This window comes from Sinocyclocheilus grahami, unplaced genomic scaffold (genome assembly GCF_001515645.1).
Source record: "Sinocyclocheilus grahami isolate Dianchi unplaced genomic scaffold, SAMN03320097.WGS_v1.1 scaffold55.1, whole genome shotgun sequence".
In the NCBI taxonomy this organism is placed as follows: Eukaryota; Metazoa; Chordata; class Actinopteri; order Cypriniformes; family Cyprinidae; genus Sinocyclocheilus; species Sinocyclocheilus grahami.
Window position 1 is genome coordinate 1,986,358 of NW_015505234.1, and position 14,570 is coordinate 2,000,927.

General features: G+C 39.9%; 1 protein-coding gene across 1 annotated transcript in view; it reads right to left on the reverse strand.

Moving 5' to 3' along the window:
- LOC107583766 (mothers against decapentaplegic homolog 6-like) overlaps positions 1 to 14,288 on the reverse strand; it is a 28,759-nt gene extending 14,471 nt beyond the window's left edge. Inside the window, exons 1-3 of the mRNA XM_016270077.1 lie at positions 12,809 to 14,288; positions 9,176 to 9,232; positions 7,849 to 7,926 (exon numbers count right to left, since the gene is read on the reverse strand). Coding sequence (XP_016125563.1) covers positions 7,849 to 7,926; positions 9,176 to 9,232; positions 12,809 to 13,595 — 922 coding nt within the window. The 5' untranslated portion in view covers positions 13,596 to 14,288. The remainder of the gene's footprint in view (positions 1 to 7,848; positions 7,927 to 9,175; positions 9,233 to 12,808) is intronic.
- Between the last annotated feature and the right edge of the window lie 282 nt (positions 14,289 to 14,570).

Below are 14,570 nucleotides of genomic sequence, written 5' to 3' on the forward strand. Positions count from 1 at the left end.
ATGAAGGTTAACGTGAGGATGTCGGACTCCATGGGCCCCTGCAGTTAATCCACACAGTGCATTCTGCAGGCCAGAGGAATGCATTAGCTCTCCCAGTTTTAAAAATACTGACTGCCATAGGTCCCTACACAACTGTCAATGTTCCTCTGGGGAGGAAGGGGGAAAACATTCTTCACTTTATTTTAGCTAGGCAATCAAACCACAGGCCTAAATCACCGCTTGTCCATCCCAGTGCCAGGCGCAGGAATTTATTATTACCGGGGAACCTAAACTGGTTGGAAAATAAAAACGGCTTTTGCATCTACTGCCACCTTTTTTGCTGGCTACACTCTGGGCACAGGCCAGTTAAGACCAAAAGCAAAAGCTTTTACGGTGGCGGTTTGAGTATTGTTCCCCCTTCCGCAGCCTTGAGAGAAGGCTTGCTAAAACACTAAACTAACAGTTGGACATTCCATACATTTTTAATGGCATGGCTGCCTCTTTATTTGTTTCCCTAACCCCGTGGCCTGGACTGAATGAATGGCTCTATTGGAGGAGGCAGGCAGGCGCAGCGGTATGCAGGGTGGAGGGAGAAGAGAGATGGGCTGCCCCAGCCTTCCCAGAGCACATTGCAGGACTCAATAACTCACTCATTACTGGTGGGGGTGGGCTCAGTGAGGAAATGATTACCTGTACAAATGGTCTGCATTTTTACACAAACTCTACTCTCTTTTGAAATGGACAGACACATTGATCATATATTGGATGATAAATAAGCATGCTTTATGTCACAGTGTAAGCATGGCAAATAAAATAAAATAAAATAAAATAAAATAAACTGTGACTGCATTTTGGTGCTTTCAGTCGATGCCTAGGTCTAAACTCACATTGGACTAAAAGAATATGCCTGGCTGAAATTAAAGTCACACTCAAAAGAAAGAGCTCTTATCATACTGCCAATAGTGACTCAGGCAGTCATTCTTGATACTGATTTAGTGAAATACGTGACTGATATCAAAACAATACAGCAAATACAGTCTTTGGAGAAACAAAATCTCTGCTTTTCCAAAATGCTTCACATCTTGAAATATTTACATCGGTCAAACAATGTGGTGAGAAAAAATGAAATGGAATCTAATATCCCTAAAATCCAATTCCAATTCCTCACTGAGAAGGCCAAGCTGTCTGCGCTCACACAAATAAACCTACTGACAAAAACAAAAACTTGATACAGTCTCAGCGAAACATAAACAAATATGCATACTGTATCTTTTTCTGAATTCTATTGTGACATACAATATAGGTGGGCGACTAATTCAGCCATCTGCTATTGGCTGATGAGCATTTGTTTGCCTTGTTTATGTGTGTTATGTAAGGGGAAGAGGAAGTCAGTCATTCAGGACAGGAACACACGCTCAAGGAAAGCTGTATGGTATAGCCATGACAGCACGGTACTGCCTGTGTTATATTTACATGCTGTGCATCTCTCCGTCAAAATAAAAAACATGAACTCAACTTGAAATCAAATGAATGCAACACAGATACATGTAGTCTCACAAACATATATAAATGCACATCCTAACCCATCACCTCCAGGCCGCTGGGCTTCTCTTCAACATTCCTCAGCTTCCCCCTGCCGTCAAAGGGGTAGTTGAGCAGCCCCTGTGCTACAAAACCCAGGCAAGCTTTTTAAAACAGGATGTTTGGCTGAGGCCTCCTTCCCCTCAAATAAACAATCCGCAGAACCTGATTTTCTGGAGGCAGGGTGGAAGTACTCCAGTCACATTATTTCCACATCCCGTATCCTGGAGCACTTGGGGCCCTGGGGGAGTGTGGGCAGGCTCTGGGGCTGCGGTGGAAACCTGAGGCCCCGTGCCAAGCAACGGGAATAAGGGAGAGGGAGAAAAAAGATAAAAGGAGGGAAAGAGCGAGAGAGGGATAGATACTGAGGCTCACTGAGGTGAATTAATATGAGGGGGAGGGCAAATGGGTGGCCCCTGCACAGTCCACACCACTGTGGCTCATTTTTCACTGGCATAGTAACACCGTTACAGAGACAGGACAGCGTGTGCATGTGTGGGACTGTTCTGTCTCTCTGTAATATGGACTGGCATGGGTTTTTAGGAAAGAGAGTGGAAAAGAATAGCTCAAATTGAAGCCGTCCCAATGCAGAGCTGTTTAGAGTCTTAAAGTTATATAACTCATCATTCGTAGTTGTGCTGTACATGCCGTAATACAGCTGATGTCACTCCCATGATCCTAGTTTACCTCAGTGACGGACAAAATACAGTGTAGTCTTCACATTGCGTACATAATACCAAATGTCTATGATCTTTCTCATGATCACTGGTTTAAAGGAAAAGTTTATCATTTATTCACACTCATGTCATGAACATGAAAAGTTTGAATCAATGTTATTTTAATATCATTTAGATACTATTACAGTTACTAATGTTTTGAATTATCTTTTATATTTTCATTTTCATTTTAGTTGAAAAGATTTGTTTTTTAGTTTTTTTGTATTTCAACCTAAACATTTTTCATTCAGTTGCTAAGGCAGCATTTCTAATTTTGGTTTAGTTTAAGTTTAAGTAATGACAATACTGGTTTGAACATGCAGAAGTGCAAAAAAAAAAAAGTAATCGTGTGGCTTCAGAGTACAGAATATAGAGCATAATTTTTTTGCCAATTTTGTATGATGCCATGATGCTTTTTTTGAAGCTTGACTGTTCCTGGTCACTACTTGTTCTCATTGTATAGAAAAGATCAGCATAAACATTCTTTCAAATTTCTCTTTTTGTTTTGTTCTTCTAAGTCTTTTTTGGCACGACATGAGGGTAAATAAAAGATGACAAAACTATAATGAAGATTTAAGAATTGACAACGAAAATAATTTGAAACTCAGTCTAGATATTTCAGGCGTGTGCAAGCCAGCAAATAAATTGAGGGGAAGACATCACATGCCTTTTTAAGGCTGTTCAAAATCTATGGATGCAATCAAATCAGTGGTAATCAGCATGCCGTCACATGCTTCGATTACTTGGTTTAATTGTTGGCCGACCAGATGCCCTTTTCATGCACTGTAGAAATTAGGTCAGATCCGACCTAGACAGACTGGCATGTGTGTACTGCTGTCAGTTTATCAAAAAAACTAAAAATGTCTGTTTGTGATCTTCTGATAGGGAGAGTATGGGATTATGCATGTGTCAGACTATCAGTCAAAACAAAACACTGGCCTGTAAGATGGCAGTTTTATGAAAACAAAGACAAGAAGCTGTACTATCAATACTGGGATCAACCAGTGGCTCCTTGTGCAAGCGATGCTACCTGTTTAGATCAGTTAGGATTCAGCACCTTTCATACTTCATGACGCATACCCTTTTTCCACTGAAATTGTGTAGATCGGTAGATCTCTGAATTTGCCCACATTGCCGTTCAGCTGAGAATCAATGATAACTGAATGTGTTTTTACATAACCAACTCACAAACCAATATAGCACATTGTAGTGTTTGTTTATTAATTGTTTAAATATATAACATTTATAAAGATTTCATATTTCAATTAACATACAAATTATTTAAATTATTTAAAATGGGGAAAAATAAATGTCTTGGATTTAGTCCAGTGAATGAGCTTGCCACATATTCAGATAATAATGGGATTGATCTAGTTTTTCACCATCAAATTTGTGTTTTTAGTTGTTCTTAAATTGTAAACTGTAGACATTAGAGACATTATCCCACACCCTGGCTTCTGATGTTTAATGGGTTTAATGGGCTAAGCGGAGCCAGAATAGATCCAGATTGGACACCAACACCAGTTACCAACACTAACACTCTGTTGATGGAAAAGGGGATTCGGTTTACAGTTACAATGCTGATCAGTTTGGTAAATTCCAGTACAGTTCAATGAGACGGTCACTGATTTCCATTTTTTAGACATACAGCACCGATAGGCCACACACAGGGATGCCAGCCTGGCTGTGGTCTACTCTCCAAAAACAGAGAGGCCAGTGTAAATATCACAAAGCACCAGGAGTGAACCCAGAGTAAAATTACAGATCACCAAACCATTCCTCTATACCTGACTGAGCCTTTCCTCCTCCTCGGGCCACAACAGCACTCGATGAACTTACCCGCACGGCCATCTGACCGCCTTTCCTACATTCTCAAGGAAAAATAAACACAACATACAAAACACAATGGCACCACAGGGTTCCTCAGTGGGACGTGGAGTCTCTCTCACAGTGATGACACAACTACAGTAAGTTCTCACTGTGATTGTGACATCTCAGTGTAAGAACGCACACGCATGAAAACACATTGGATTTGCTTCCTTTTCCTCATATGGTGACAAATTCCAGGGGGCTTATTAGGGTGCATCTCTCAGCTGTAGCACATCTATGGCTGGTCAGAGAATGATTTATAAGCAGCCATGGTTTTCTGCAGCCCTGCCGGCCTTCCACTCCACATCTGTCAGATCCCTCATCATAAAGACTAATAATCACTGGAAAAACAATTCTACTGCTCTGCAGCAGGGATGTGCGTCATTCAGAATCCAATTGAGATCTTTAAATTCCAATTCAACTGCTGAATTACTAGCAAATAGGAAATTAAAGTAGAATTTAAATGGATATGGATATTGAATGGAACAACGTGCATATAAGATAGATAGATAGATAGATAGATAGATAGATAGATAGATAGATAGATAGATAGATAGATAGATAGATAGATAGATAGATAGATAGATAGATAGATAGATAGATAGATAGATAGATAGATAGATTGTTTCATTTTATGCTCCAGTATGGAAAAACATTTGAGAGAATGTTGAGAGAATCTGTTTTACATGAACTACAAACAAAAATAAAAAATCCAATTCAATGTCCTGTGAGTGTATCCAATTCAATTCAAATTACAACTCATGAATCATGACAAAATTGTGCCCAACCTCATGATCATGCTGACATTCTCAGTGAGCATCAGAGGATGAGGAGATCATCTCCCAAAACAGGGGCTTGTGAACCCAAAGATCGTAAAACCCCCAATACAGAGAGCAAACACAAACTCACAGGCATACAGTTATACAGGAAGCAATGAGACCTACTTCAAAGAACATAATTCTGATCTCCACACGGTCACAACAAGGAGTGAGGAAACAGGTGGGCTGCATTACAACCCAGTCACAGCTACAGAATGTGAGTGGAACCACACGTGCACACACACTGTTTTTACAGACACATGTAGCACATCATGACCACATGTTTCGACGGCCATGCTTTGAAAACATAGCGAACACCGCTGACACAGTGTAGACATAAACTGACAAACACATTTGCTTTTAAACAAGAAACTGCGGGTGAAATGCCAAACTATAGACATCCAGATACAAACAACACAAACAGACAGAGATGTACCCAAACAAGGGAGCGCAGACATCTCAGACACCAACACAAACACATAGAAATGCAAATATTCAGACGGATTCCAGGGCGTACAAAAAAAAAAACAGTAATGCACAAACTCACAAAAATGCTAAATACATGCAGAAAAGCTTACAGAAACTCAAAAAAGATTTGAGCTGAAAATCCTAACGCAGTGTGCTTCAAACAAACTCATTGAGGTAGCAAGACATCAAAGATCTATTACATAAATGGCCTCAGATCTCGAGCATCCACAGACTGTCTTTCAAACAAAGCCGCCAAATTCTCTAAAATATCGCCCTTGGGCGGCAAGGAGTTTTCATAAGACTCATTGAGATGTGTTCTGTTACTATTGTCAAACAGAGTGGATGAGTGTTCAGAACAGGAGTTACACTCATCCAGGGGGCTGCAATCTGCTCCCCTCCCACATTTGGCCCCCCGGCCTCACTTTCAAGAACTTTACTAGTTCCTGCATGTGGGTGGGGTGGGATATGGGACTCAGGGTGGGCGGATGGCCATATGTATGAACGCTTTTAGATTTTAGATCCGTTTCCTTTCTTTCTTTACAGGTAGCATAAAGGAAAGGGATGAAATTCCATAGGTGGCCCTCTCCAAATCTACATACCTTATGTTTGGTGATTTGGAAAGGGTCACCTATGGAATTTTAACAATTTCAGCTACAGACATTTTGGAGAGCTGTCAATGCAATGCTTCACACAAAATTATAATAAGCCGTACTGAGACCTGCATATGATGTGTTTTGAATGCTTAACTAGCAAGATGTCCTTGTATGGAGACACTATATTAAAATTCTTACATTTTTTAAAATTCTAAGTGAATTTAGGCATCATAACCTTATAATGTATAGTATGAAAAATTAATATCAATTTCCTAAAGATTACATTGAAAAGTGTCACTAAAATGTTTAAATGTTGACGGCAAAATAAATAGTTTTTAAATGTACAACTGAATTTAGCCATCACAGTATTATAATGTGCCGTAAAAAAAATTCCAAAGATTTTTTTTTAAAGCGATCTAAATGCAAAAAAGGGGACATGAGCATGCATATTTAAATATTTAAAAAAAAATATATATATATATATATATATTGATAAAATGTATAAAAAAAGAACAAAATTGTCCGATAACCAATATGGTACCATATGTGATATTTTTTCTTTCATGTCAGTATATGACAATAATAAAACATATCTAGTTAAAAACGATCCTGCATGCAGGCTAAAAATGCCTGATTATGAACCTACAAGCAAGTCATAGTTCACACGAACCCAATCCAGAGAAAAAAATCTAAGCAAGCATTTGAAACATCACTTGTTTGCACAAGGAGTGTCGCCAGCCTGTGAAGTGGTGGTGACAGGGTGCATGAAGCCACAAGCTCAGGTAGCTCCTTCTGGGAAAGGGGGCTGATTGACCTGCTCTCTTTGAATGCTATTTCTAGCACTGCAAAACAAGGCCTTAGCCTTTCTGTCTCTGCGGCCATGATCCTACGCATGCAGTGTGGTTCCAGTTTTATGAGAGAAGCATGTTGATTTCATTCCATAAGAGGGGAGTGTTTCATCTCAAACCATGACACAAGACTGTTTCTCCTCTTTTTTCTCAGTGTGGCCCTTTCACAGCAACGGAAAAAAGTCTACTCTGGTCAAGATAGAGCTGTAAAGGCTGATATGTGCATTTGTGTGTGCGTGTTCCGATACGCGTAGTTGTGTGCAAAACGTATAACGTGACTCGGTGTGCTCGAGTGTGTGTGTGTCCCAGCGAGCTTGGATCTTATTACAGTTTGATCCCACTCAAATATTTCTGAAAGAAAACAGAGGAGGGGAGGCAGGCTCTATGGCCAGCCAACACGGCCCACTGAACCTCTGCTGGGCTCACAATGAGAGCTTTATCTCCACCGCACTCTCTCCAATCCTAATGGCCTTTAATGAAGAGGAGCAAAGCACAACATAAAAACTAAATTACCTGCAAAGTTTGCTCATTTATTCAAACACACTCCATGGGAACCCGCAGAACTTAGGACAGCGGAAGGTATGCCTAGCTGTTTTCTTAGCATTTTAGACTTTTACTGAGCACTTAACCCCTTCCTGGCCCTTAAAACGTATGCAAAACTATTTCACTGGAATATTCCTGTCAAACTTTGAGATTTGTATGACAACTAAAATGGAAAACACCCTCTGCATGCTCACTGATCTCTTTTGCAGAAGGGAGGAAAATGTAAATATCTGGTGCAAGGTCACCATCACAGGCACGTAGCCTTTGTTTGAACAAAGATGTTACCACATGAGCTCTCCGGGACTGAAAATAACAGCAACAAGTCTAACAATGGTATCACAGGCCATGCTGACACGAAGATTCCAAACAAATGGAATTAAAACAGAGCAACTCATCATTTCAGAGCAGAAATATTTAAAATAAGAAAACTCACCTGAGAAGTCCCCTTGGGTGATGTTAGGCGAGCTGGCAGCCTCTGTTTCAGTGTAAGACAGTGTGGAATCTGACAGATCTGAGGAGATAAAGGATGTCATCTGGTTAGAGTTTTTTAGTTAGTTAGTTAGAAATTTCAACAATCATTTTTAATTCATTTTTAATTTGATGATACAACTAGGAATGTTGAAAGTACAGCTACCAAGCAACATGCCATAGTTTTAATTTAAATTGTTAATATTTATATTATATAAATACTTACATTACCATTCAAAAGTTTGGGGTCAGTAAGAATAAAAAAAATAAGGAAATTAATACTTTTATTTATTTATAATGTTACAAAAGATTTAAATTTCAAATAAATGCTGTTCTTGTGAACTTTTGATTCATTAAACAATTCTGAGAAAAAGAAATATCATGGTTTCCACATAAATCTTCATTTTCAAATGTTTCTTGAGCACCAAATCAGAAAATTACATTGATTTCTGAAGGACCATATGCCACTGAAGACTGGAGTGTTGGCTGCTGAAAATTCACCTTTGCCATCGAAGGAAAGAATAAATATTTTTAGAAGAATAAACAGTTATTTTAAATTGTTATAATATTTATAAAATTCCTTTTTTTGTATCAGATAAATGCAGCCTTGGTGAGCCTAAGTGACTTCATTCTAAATAAATAAATCTTACCGACCCCAAACTTTGAGTGGTAGTGTATATAACATTTTTACATAGAAATCTTATTGGTACTGGTATCAACAGCTGATATGTTGGTATTGAGCCAATCCAAGAAATACCTAAATGAGTTATCAGGCTGAGCTGCAAACCACCAAAGCATCAGTTCCAGATGGTACCCACTCTCCACCCCACCTCCTGTCAACAGTGTGTCCGATGTTGAGCTATGGTACCGAGAGAATATCCCAGCCCAATGCCAGGCCCCAGCAACCCTCACAACAGACAGGGCCGAGCCTAGGCTGGCTCCAGATTGGCATGCTGAAAATGGGCCCGCCGGATACTGGCTGCGGCCTCCACTGGCTCTCAGTTGGTCACTGTGCCTAATTGCCACCATTAAAATTCTTCACGTTGTTCTACTTTTTGCTTCCCCTTTGGCTCTCCGTAAAGCCAGAGATTCAACCAGTGGGTGACAACTGATGGCACTGACTTATTTTGGCCAGGTTATTTTGTTACACAGATTATTTTATTACATTTGTCAGTAAATGATCTCTCATCATCTGTTCCCTCAGAATGTGCATGTATATTATCATTTACAATGACATCTTAAATAAATACATATTTATTCAGCTATTAGAGCTGTAGATATGTAAAACTTACCCAGTGGCTTGTGTTCTTCGCTGGGGGAAAGTCTTGAGTATGGAGGAGGGGGTGACTCTAAAATATAACAGCAATATGATAACAATTGGAATAGAAAAACATGGGGAAATTAAATATAGATATATTGCTTAATCTGGACTGACTAGGTTGGGTCTGTGGCTCACAAAAAGAGCAATATATTAATGACAAGACACAATGTAGACGATATGTACAGTGGGTATAAAAAAGAATCAACCCCCTTTAAAATATTCACATTCTGTTGCTTTGCAGCCTGAAATGAAGACGGACACAGTTTTTGTTTTATCCAGCTGTATTTACTCAGTGCAATTTATAACATCCAAGTGAAAGATATAACACCAACATGTCAGGAAAAAAAAAAAACAGAATCACTGAGTTGGAAAAAGGATCAACCCCCTCCTAAATGACTTGTAAACTCAATCAGATTTAGCTAATCACTTTCTCGATGGCACACAAAGCCATTTGACTTTCAACTGTGATCAGCTGTAGTCATTTTGATTAGCTCAGCATGAAAAAAGCTTTCTTGGAGAATTTCAGTCCTTGGTAGTGCAACTGAAGCAAACAATCAACTACGGGTGGCAAGGCACTGTCAAAAGATCTCTGGGATAAAGTTGTGGACAGGCACAAGTCAGGGAATGGATACAAAAAAAGTCAAATGCTTTATCAGTGCCTAGAAGCACAGTGAAGTATATGATGGATGAAAGAGCCAGGAGGAAAATGGTCAAAGAGTCTTCCAAAAGGCCTACAGCAACTCTGAAGCAGTTGCAGGAATTTATGACAAAGAGTGGTCATTGTGTGCATGTGACAACAATATCACAAATTCTCCACAAATGTGGCTTGTATGGGAGGGTTGCAAGAAAAATAATAATAATATTAATATGTTTAATATTAATATTTCCCAAGCTCAAGGACGCTGTACAAAAGCAGAAACACAATAGACAGTCGATTCAACTGAATTATTTGGCCTCAACACCAAACGATATGTCTGGCGGAAATCCAATACAGCTCACCATCCAAATAACAGCATTCCTACAGTAAATCATGGAGGTGGTAATATCCTGTTATGGGGTGTTTCTCTGCAGCAGGGACTGCAGCACTTGTCAGGATAGAAGGAAAAATGGATGGGGCAAAATGCTGTCAAATTCTTGAGGAAAATCTGCTGCAAATTTATCTGAACTTCAGCAGTTCTGCAAAGAAGAGTGGGCAAATATTGCAAAGTCTAGATGTGCAAAGTTAGAGACATATCCCAACAGACTAAAGGCTGTAATTAAAGCAAAAGGTGGTTCAACAAAATACTCACACAAGGGGGTGATTCTTTTTCCTATTCAGTGATTCTGTTTTTTTTGTTTTTTTCCTAACATGTTGGTGTTATATCTTTTACTTGGATGTTATAAGTTGCACTGAGTAAATACAGCTGGATAAAACAAAAACTGTGTCCGTCTTCATTTCAGGCAGCAAAGCAACAAAATTTGATTATTTTAAAGGGGGTGATTCTTTTCTATGCCCACTATATATTCTTGTCTACAGCACTGTAGAAAATGTATAGGTCCATATTGTATCTGTATACACAAAACTGTGCAGATAGTGCCCAATTTCTGCAAAATTATAATGCTTTGAGATCAATGAGAGCGTACTACTCCTAGCTCTGGTTAACACATTTTCCCATGGTTAACACCATTACCGAGTTAAATTTTTCCAGTTTTTTCTCAAAATCACTGGAGAAAAAAAGTCTGCAGATTCCATCTTGGTCTTTTTATTTGCTATACAGGTAGGTACCGCATGTTACCTCAACATGTTGCAACAAATATTAGAGTTGAAAAATCTAAATAAAAAATAATAGCAGCTCAGTTTAATACTTTAATTTTCTATTGAGTTTGTAAGCTAACAAAACACCAAATACCTTTTTTAAATAGTAGATTAAAACACCTTGGATTAAAAAGAAAACATTTATCATTGATTTTGGGTAAGCATATAACATGAAAATATTTTAAACACCAACATACACAATAATAGTGAGTTAAATAATTATGTTAAATAACTTATTATATCTACACAAACATTTCATTTTTTATCTATCAAAAACACGTCTAGTAACAAAGGAAAGCATTAAAACTTCGAGGACACAAAGGAAAAAAGTCTCTGGATAAGTAATGACCTCGCCTTTTGCTCGTGGGAGAAAAATAAAAGCATAATGTGGACTGTCTCTTTAAGAGTGGCGGCAGTAATTGCCAGGATCCTAAACTCAGTCACTCAGATACACAGCGAGTCAGTCTGGCGCCAGTTGTATGCAAACTGTATATTACCGCCACTCCTTCACTTAAATAGCATGAGGGGTCCTCCTTAGGGGAAAAAGCGACTTTTAAAGCGCAACTTGAAACTGATATCATTTCAAAGCGATAAAGTCTTGGCAAAAAGGAAGCGCGTTTTGTCCAAGTAAATCCTAAAATACGGTCATCTTAATCTATAGCTACAACAAAGCAAAATAAAAGTATGTATCGCTAAACACTGATAAACAAATCCATTAGTGAAAGAAAGTCTCTTTGTGAGCTCTTGATGCACTGAAATGTTTGCTCAAACAGTTTTACGTGATTATGCGCTCATAGATATTGGGCAACGTATGAACAATAGGATTTCTCACTTTAATGTCGTCTGTGAAAATTAACCTTGGGGGGAAAAAACGTCAAAACCATTGATGGAGTTTGAAGATTGAGAGGGCTCTGTTGTTCAATCGCATGAAAGAAATACCATCTTCATGGGGACACGCTCGAGCGCCTGTGAGCTGTCTCCAGAGATCAGAGGGGAGAGAGAGGGGCTGCTGTCTCCCTCAAGCGTCTCTGCGCTGAGTAAAGAGTGCAATTGTCAGTTTGAAGCCTTGATTAAAATTATTTCTTAATATGCGAGGATTTATTATGGAAAAACTGATTTATAGGTTGCAAGTGCCTCAGGTTGCTAATGTCCTCCTCACATATCACATGAATGCTAGGAATTCTAATCGTAACGTTAGTCCATCAATCTGTGGGATTTTAAAGCAGTTTAACGAGTTAATCCGCTCGTTTGAGACTAAATATATCACAATAACATCCGAAATTTAGAAACTAACAAGTATTGGTCATTATGAGCCTTGTGTGAGGAAAGAAGCCAGCGGATAGCTATATTATAAGCTATTATTGCTAATGACTTGACTAAGGAAAAGATCGGAATGAAAACGTAGCCTTGCTTTCCTTAAAAAGCTTGTACTTAGATTTTAGATCTTTAAGGCCAGACTTTGGCCAGTGTTTACACGAAGTCAGACTCCAATGAATTGATCTAAATCAAATAAAAATAACTGTCCCAACCGTATTTCTATTTGAGACAATCATTTGGAGAATAACCCATGTATACCAGCAGATAATTAATAAACTAAGCAGTAGCCTAATTTAATCAAGGTCACACATGCTGTCTATTTGTCAAGTCAGAAGCCTGCATTAAAACATTTTTAAAAACGTCATGCATTTTATATGCAATTATTTTGTTTGTATTTTACTTAAAGTTTCCTGGATACTAGGGTAACAGCTGTGATGGAAAATCTAGTCAGTTCAGGTTTTAGACATATCCGTCAATGGGATCCTTGCTTACCTGGCCCACAGAGTCGGCTATAATGATATGGATTGCAGCACACTACCGGACCGTCCTGAACTCCGAAGCTCTTGCACTCACAGAGCGCTTTAAGCTGGGCCGTGTGCTGCAGGTCTGACCACCGGTAAAGCTTACAGATGAGCAGCTGTGGAGGAGCCATGTGGCCGCCTAACCGCAACTCGGTCCGCGATACCATCACACAGTCGCTCGGCATCCCTCCTTTGGACTCCACGGCTTCCAACAAAGTATCCAAGGTTTTCTCCTTTAGCCTTTTTAATAGCGAATAGGTGGCGGTCTTGAGCTCCTGCTCCATGACGGAGCGAGGTTTCGTCTCCTGGCTCTCAAGAGGACCGGGGTCCCGAGAAGAACCAATGTTCCCCAGCACGAACTGGCACGAGCCTCGCTCCGGGCTTCTAGATCCAGAATGATGGTCCCGATCTTTAAATAAACAGCAAGTGACTGTTCTACAATCGCTGTCCTGCACAGACCGAGGGCTTCCCACCGTACACACCGTACCCCCATCTTGGTCCAAAACACCCCCTGAGGTGCCACCATCGCTGCTTGCAGTGGGATTCCTCGTGCACACTTGCCCATAGTCCACGCCAGGCGACCCGCTCGGGGTCATCGGTTTGAACTCCGTCTTGGGAATTTTCTCTGGGTGGGAGCCAAGCAGATCGTCTCGAGACCCCTCGCCGCTCTTGCCATATCCATCGCCCCCCTCTTTATCTGGAATCAATCGGCTTCTCCAGAGTCGCCGCACAAGACCTGAGCGTTTCGTCCTGAACATACGACACCTTGAAACTCTAGATGAGTTATTTACGTTCAGATCTCAGCGATTTGAAACTATTTCTGAGCTCGTGCAACATTAATGTTGACCGAATGCCGTGCAGCGCGTGCACAGCCGAGCACCGTATATTGGTGGCAAAACCACATTAGTTTTGAAGGCACAATGTTATATTGCATTAAAAAAAAACAGAAAACATCAAACAACCGCAAGGCTACACAGAAACGTATTCATTTTGGAAGAACGCTGTCAAGTAGCCTACATGTGAACAATGTTTGGAAAGTGGAGCTACAGTGCGATACGTTTTAGTTTTTAAATGCACTACGGATTTGAACTACACCAAAGACATTTGTTGCCAAAATCCCATGCAAAAAGATACACTAGTCGCACGCTCTCAAATGTTTTCGGACTTTGAAACACATTCAAATCCACTCTTCAACAGCGGGTCTGAGACAATGAATGAAGCTGCTCCTCGGCGAATAAAATCCACAGACAATTCCTCACAGAATTCACCATTCCGGTTGTTTTCCACTATTCCAGCGCACTCTTTTTTGCGATCCCAAAATATCCTTGTGCGCGCGCCGGGATCAGAAAAGGAACAATCCGTGGATTTGTGTGCTCCTGGTTCCGTGTTCAGACCTGGTCAAACTGCAACCCAGATCTCTCTCTCTTTCTCCGTTTCTCTCCCTTTTTCCTTTTTTTTCTTCCCCTGTCACACACACATACGCACACACACAGGGCCCCCGAGGAGAGCGATGGAGCCATTGGCTGACTACCATCATGTGCTAGTCTAGACACTTTGGCGGCTCTGAGCTGCACTGATTGTTGCGCAAACAAGGTTTCAAGTTTCTTAACTCTTAAAGGCGTAACATCCATCTATTTCTTTTCTCAACATATATCCTAACTAAGATGATTGTTTATTCTAAGCAGAGGAAGAACTGCGAGTAAATGTAAAAATCCAAAAATTATTTAACAAAC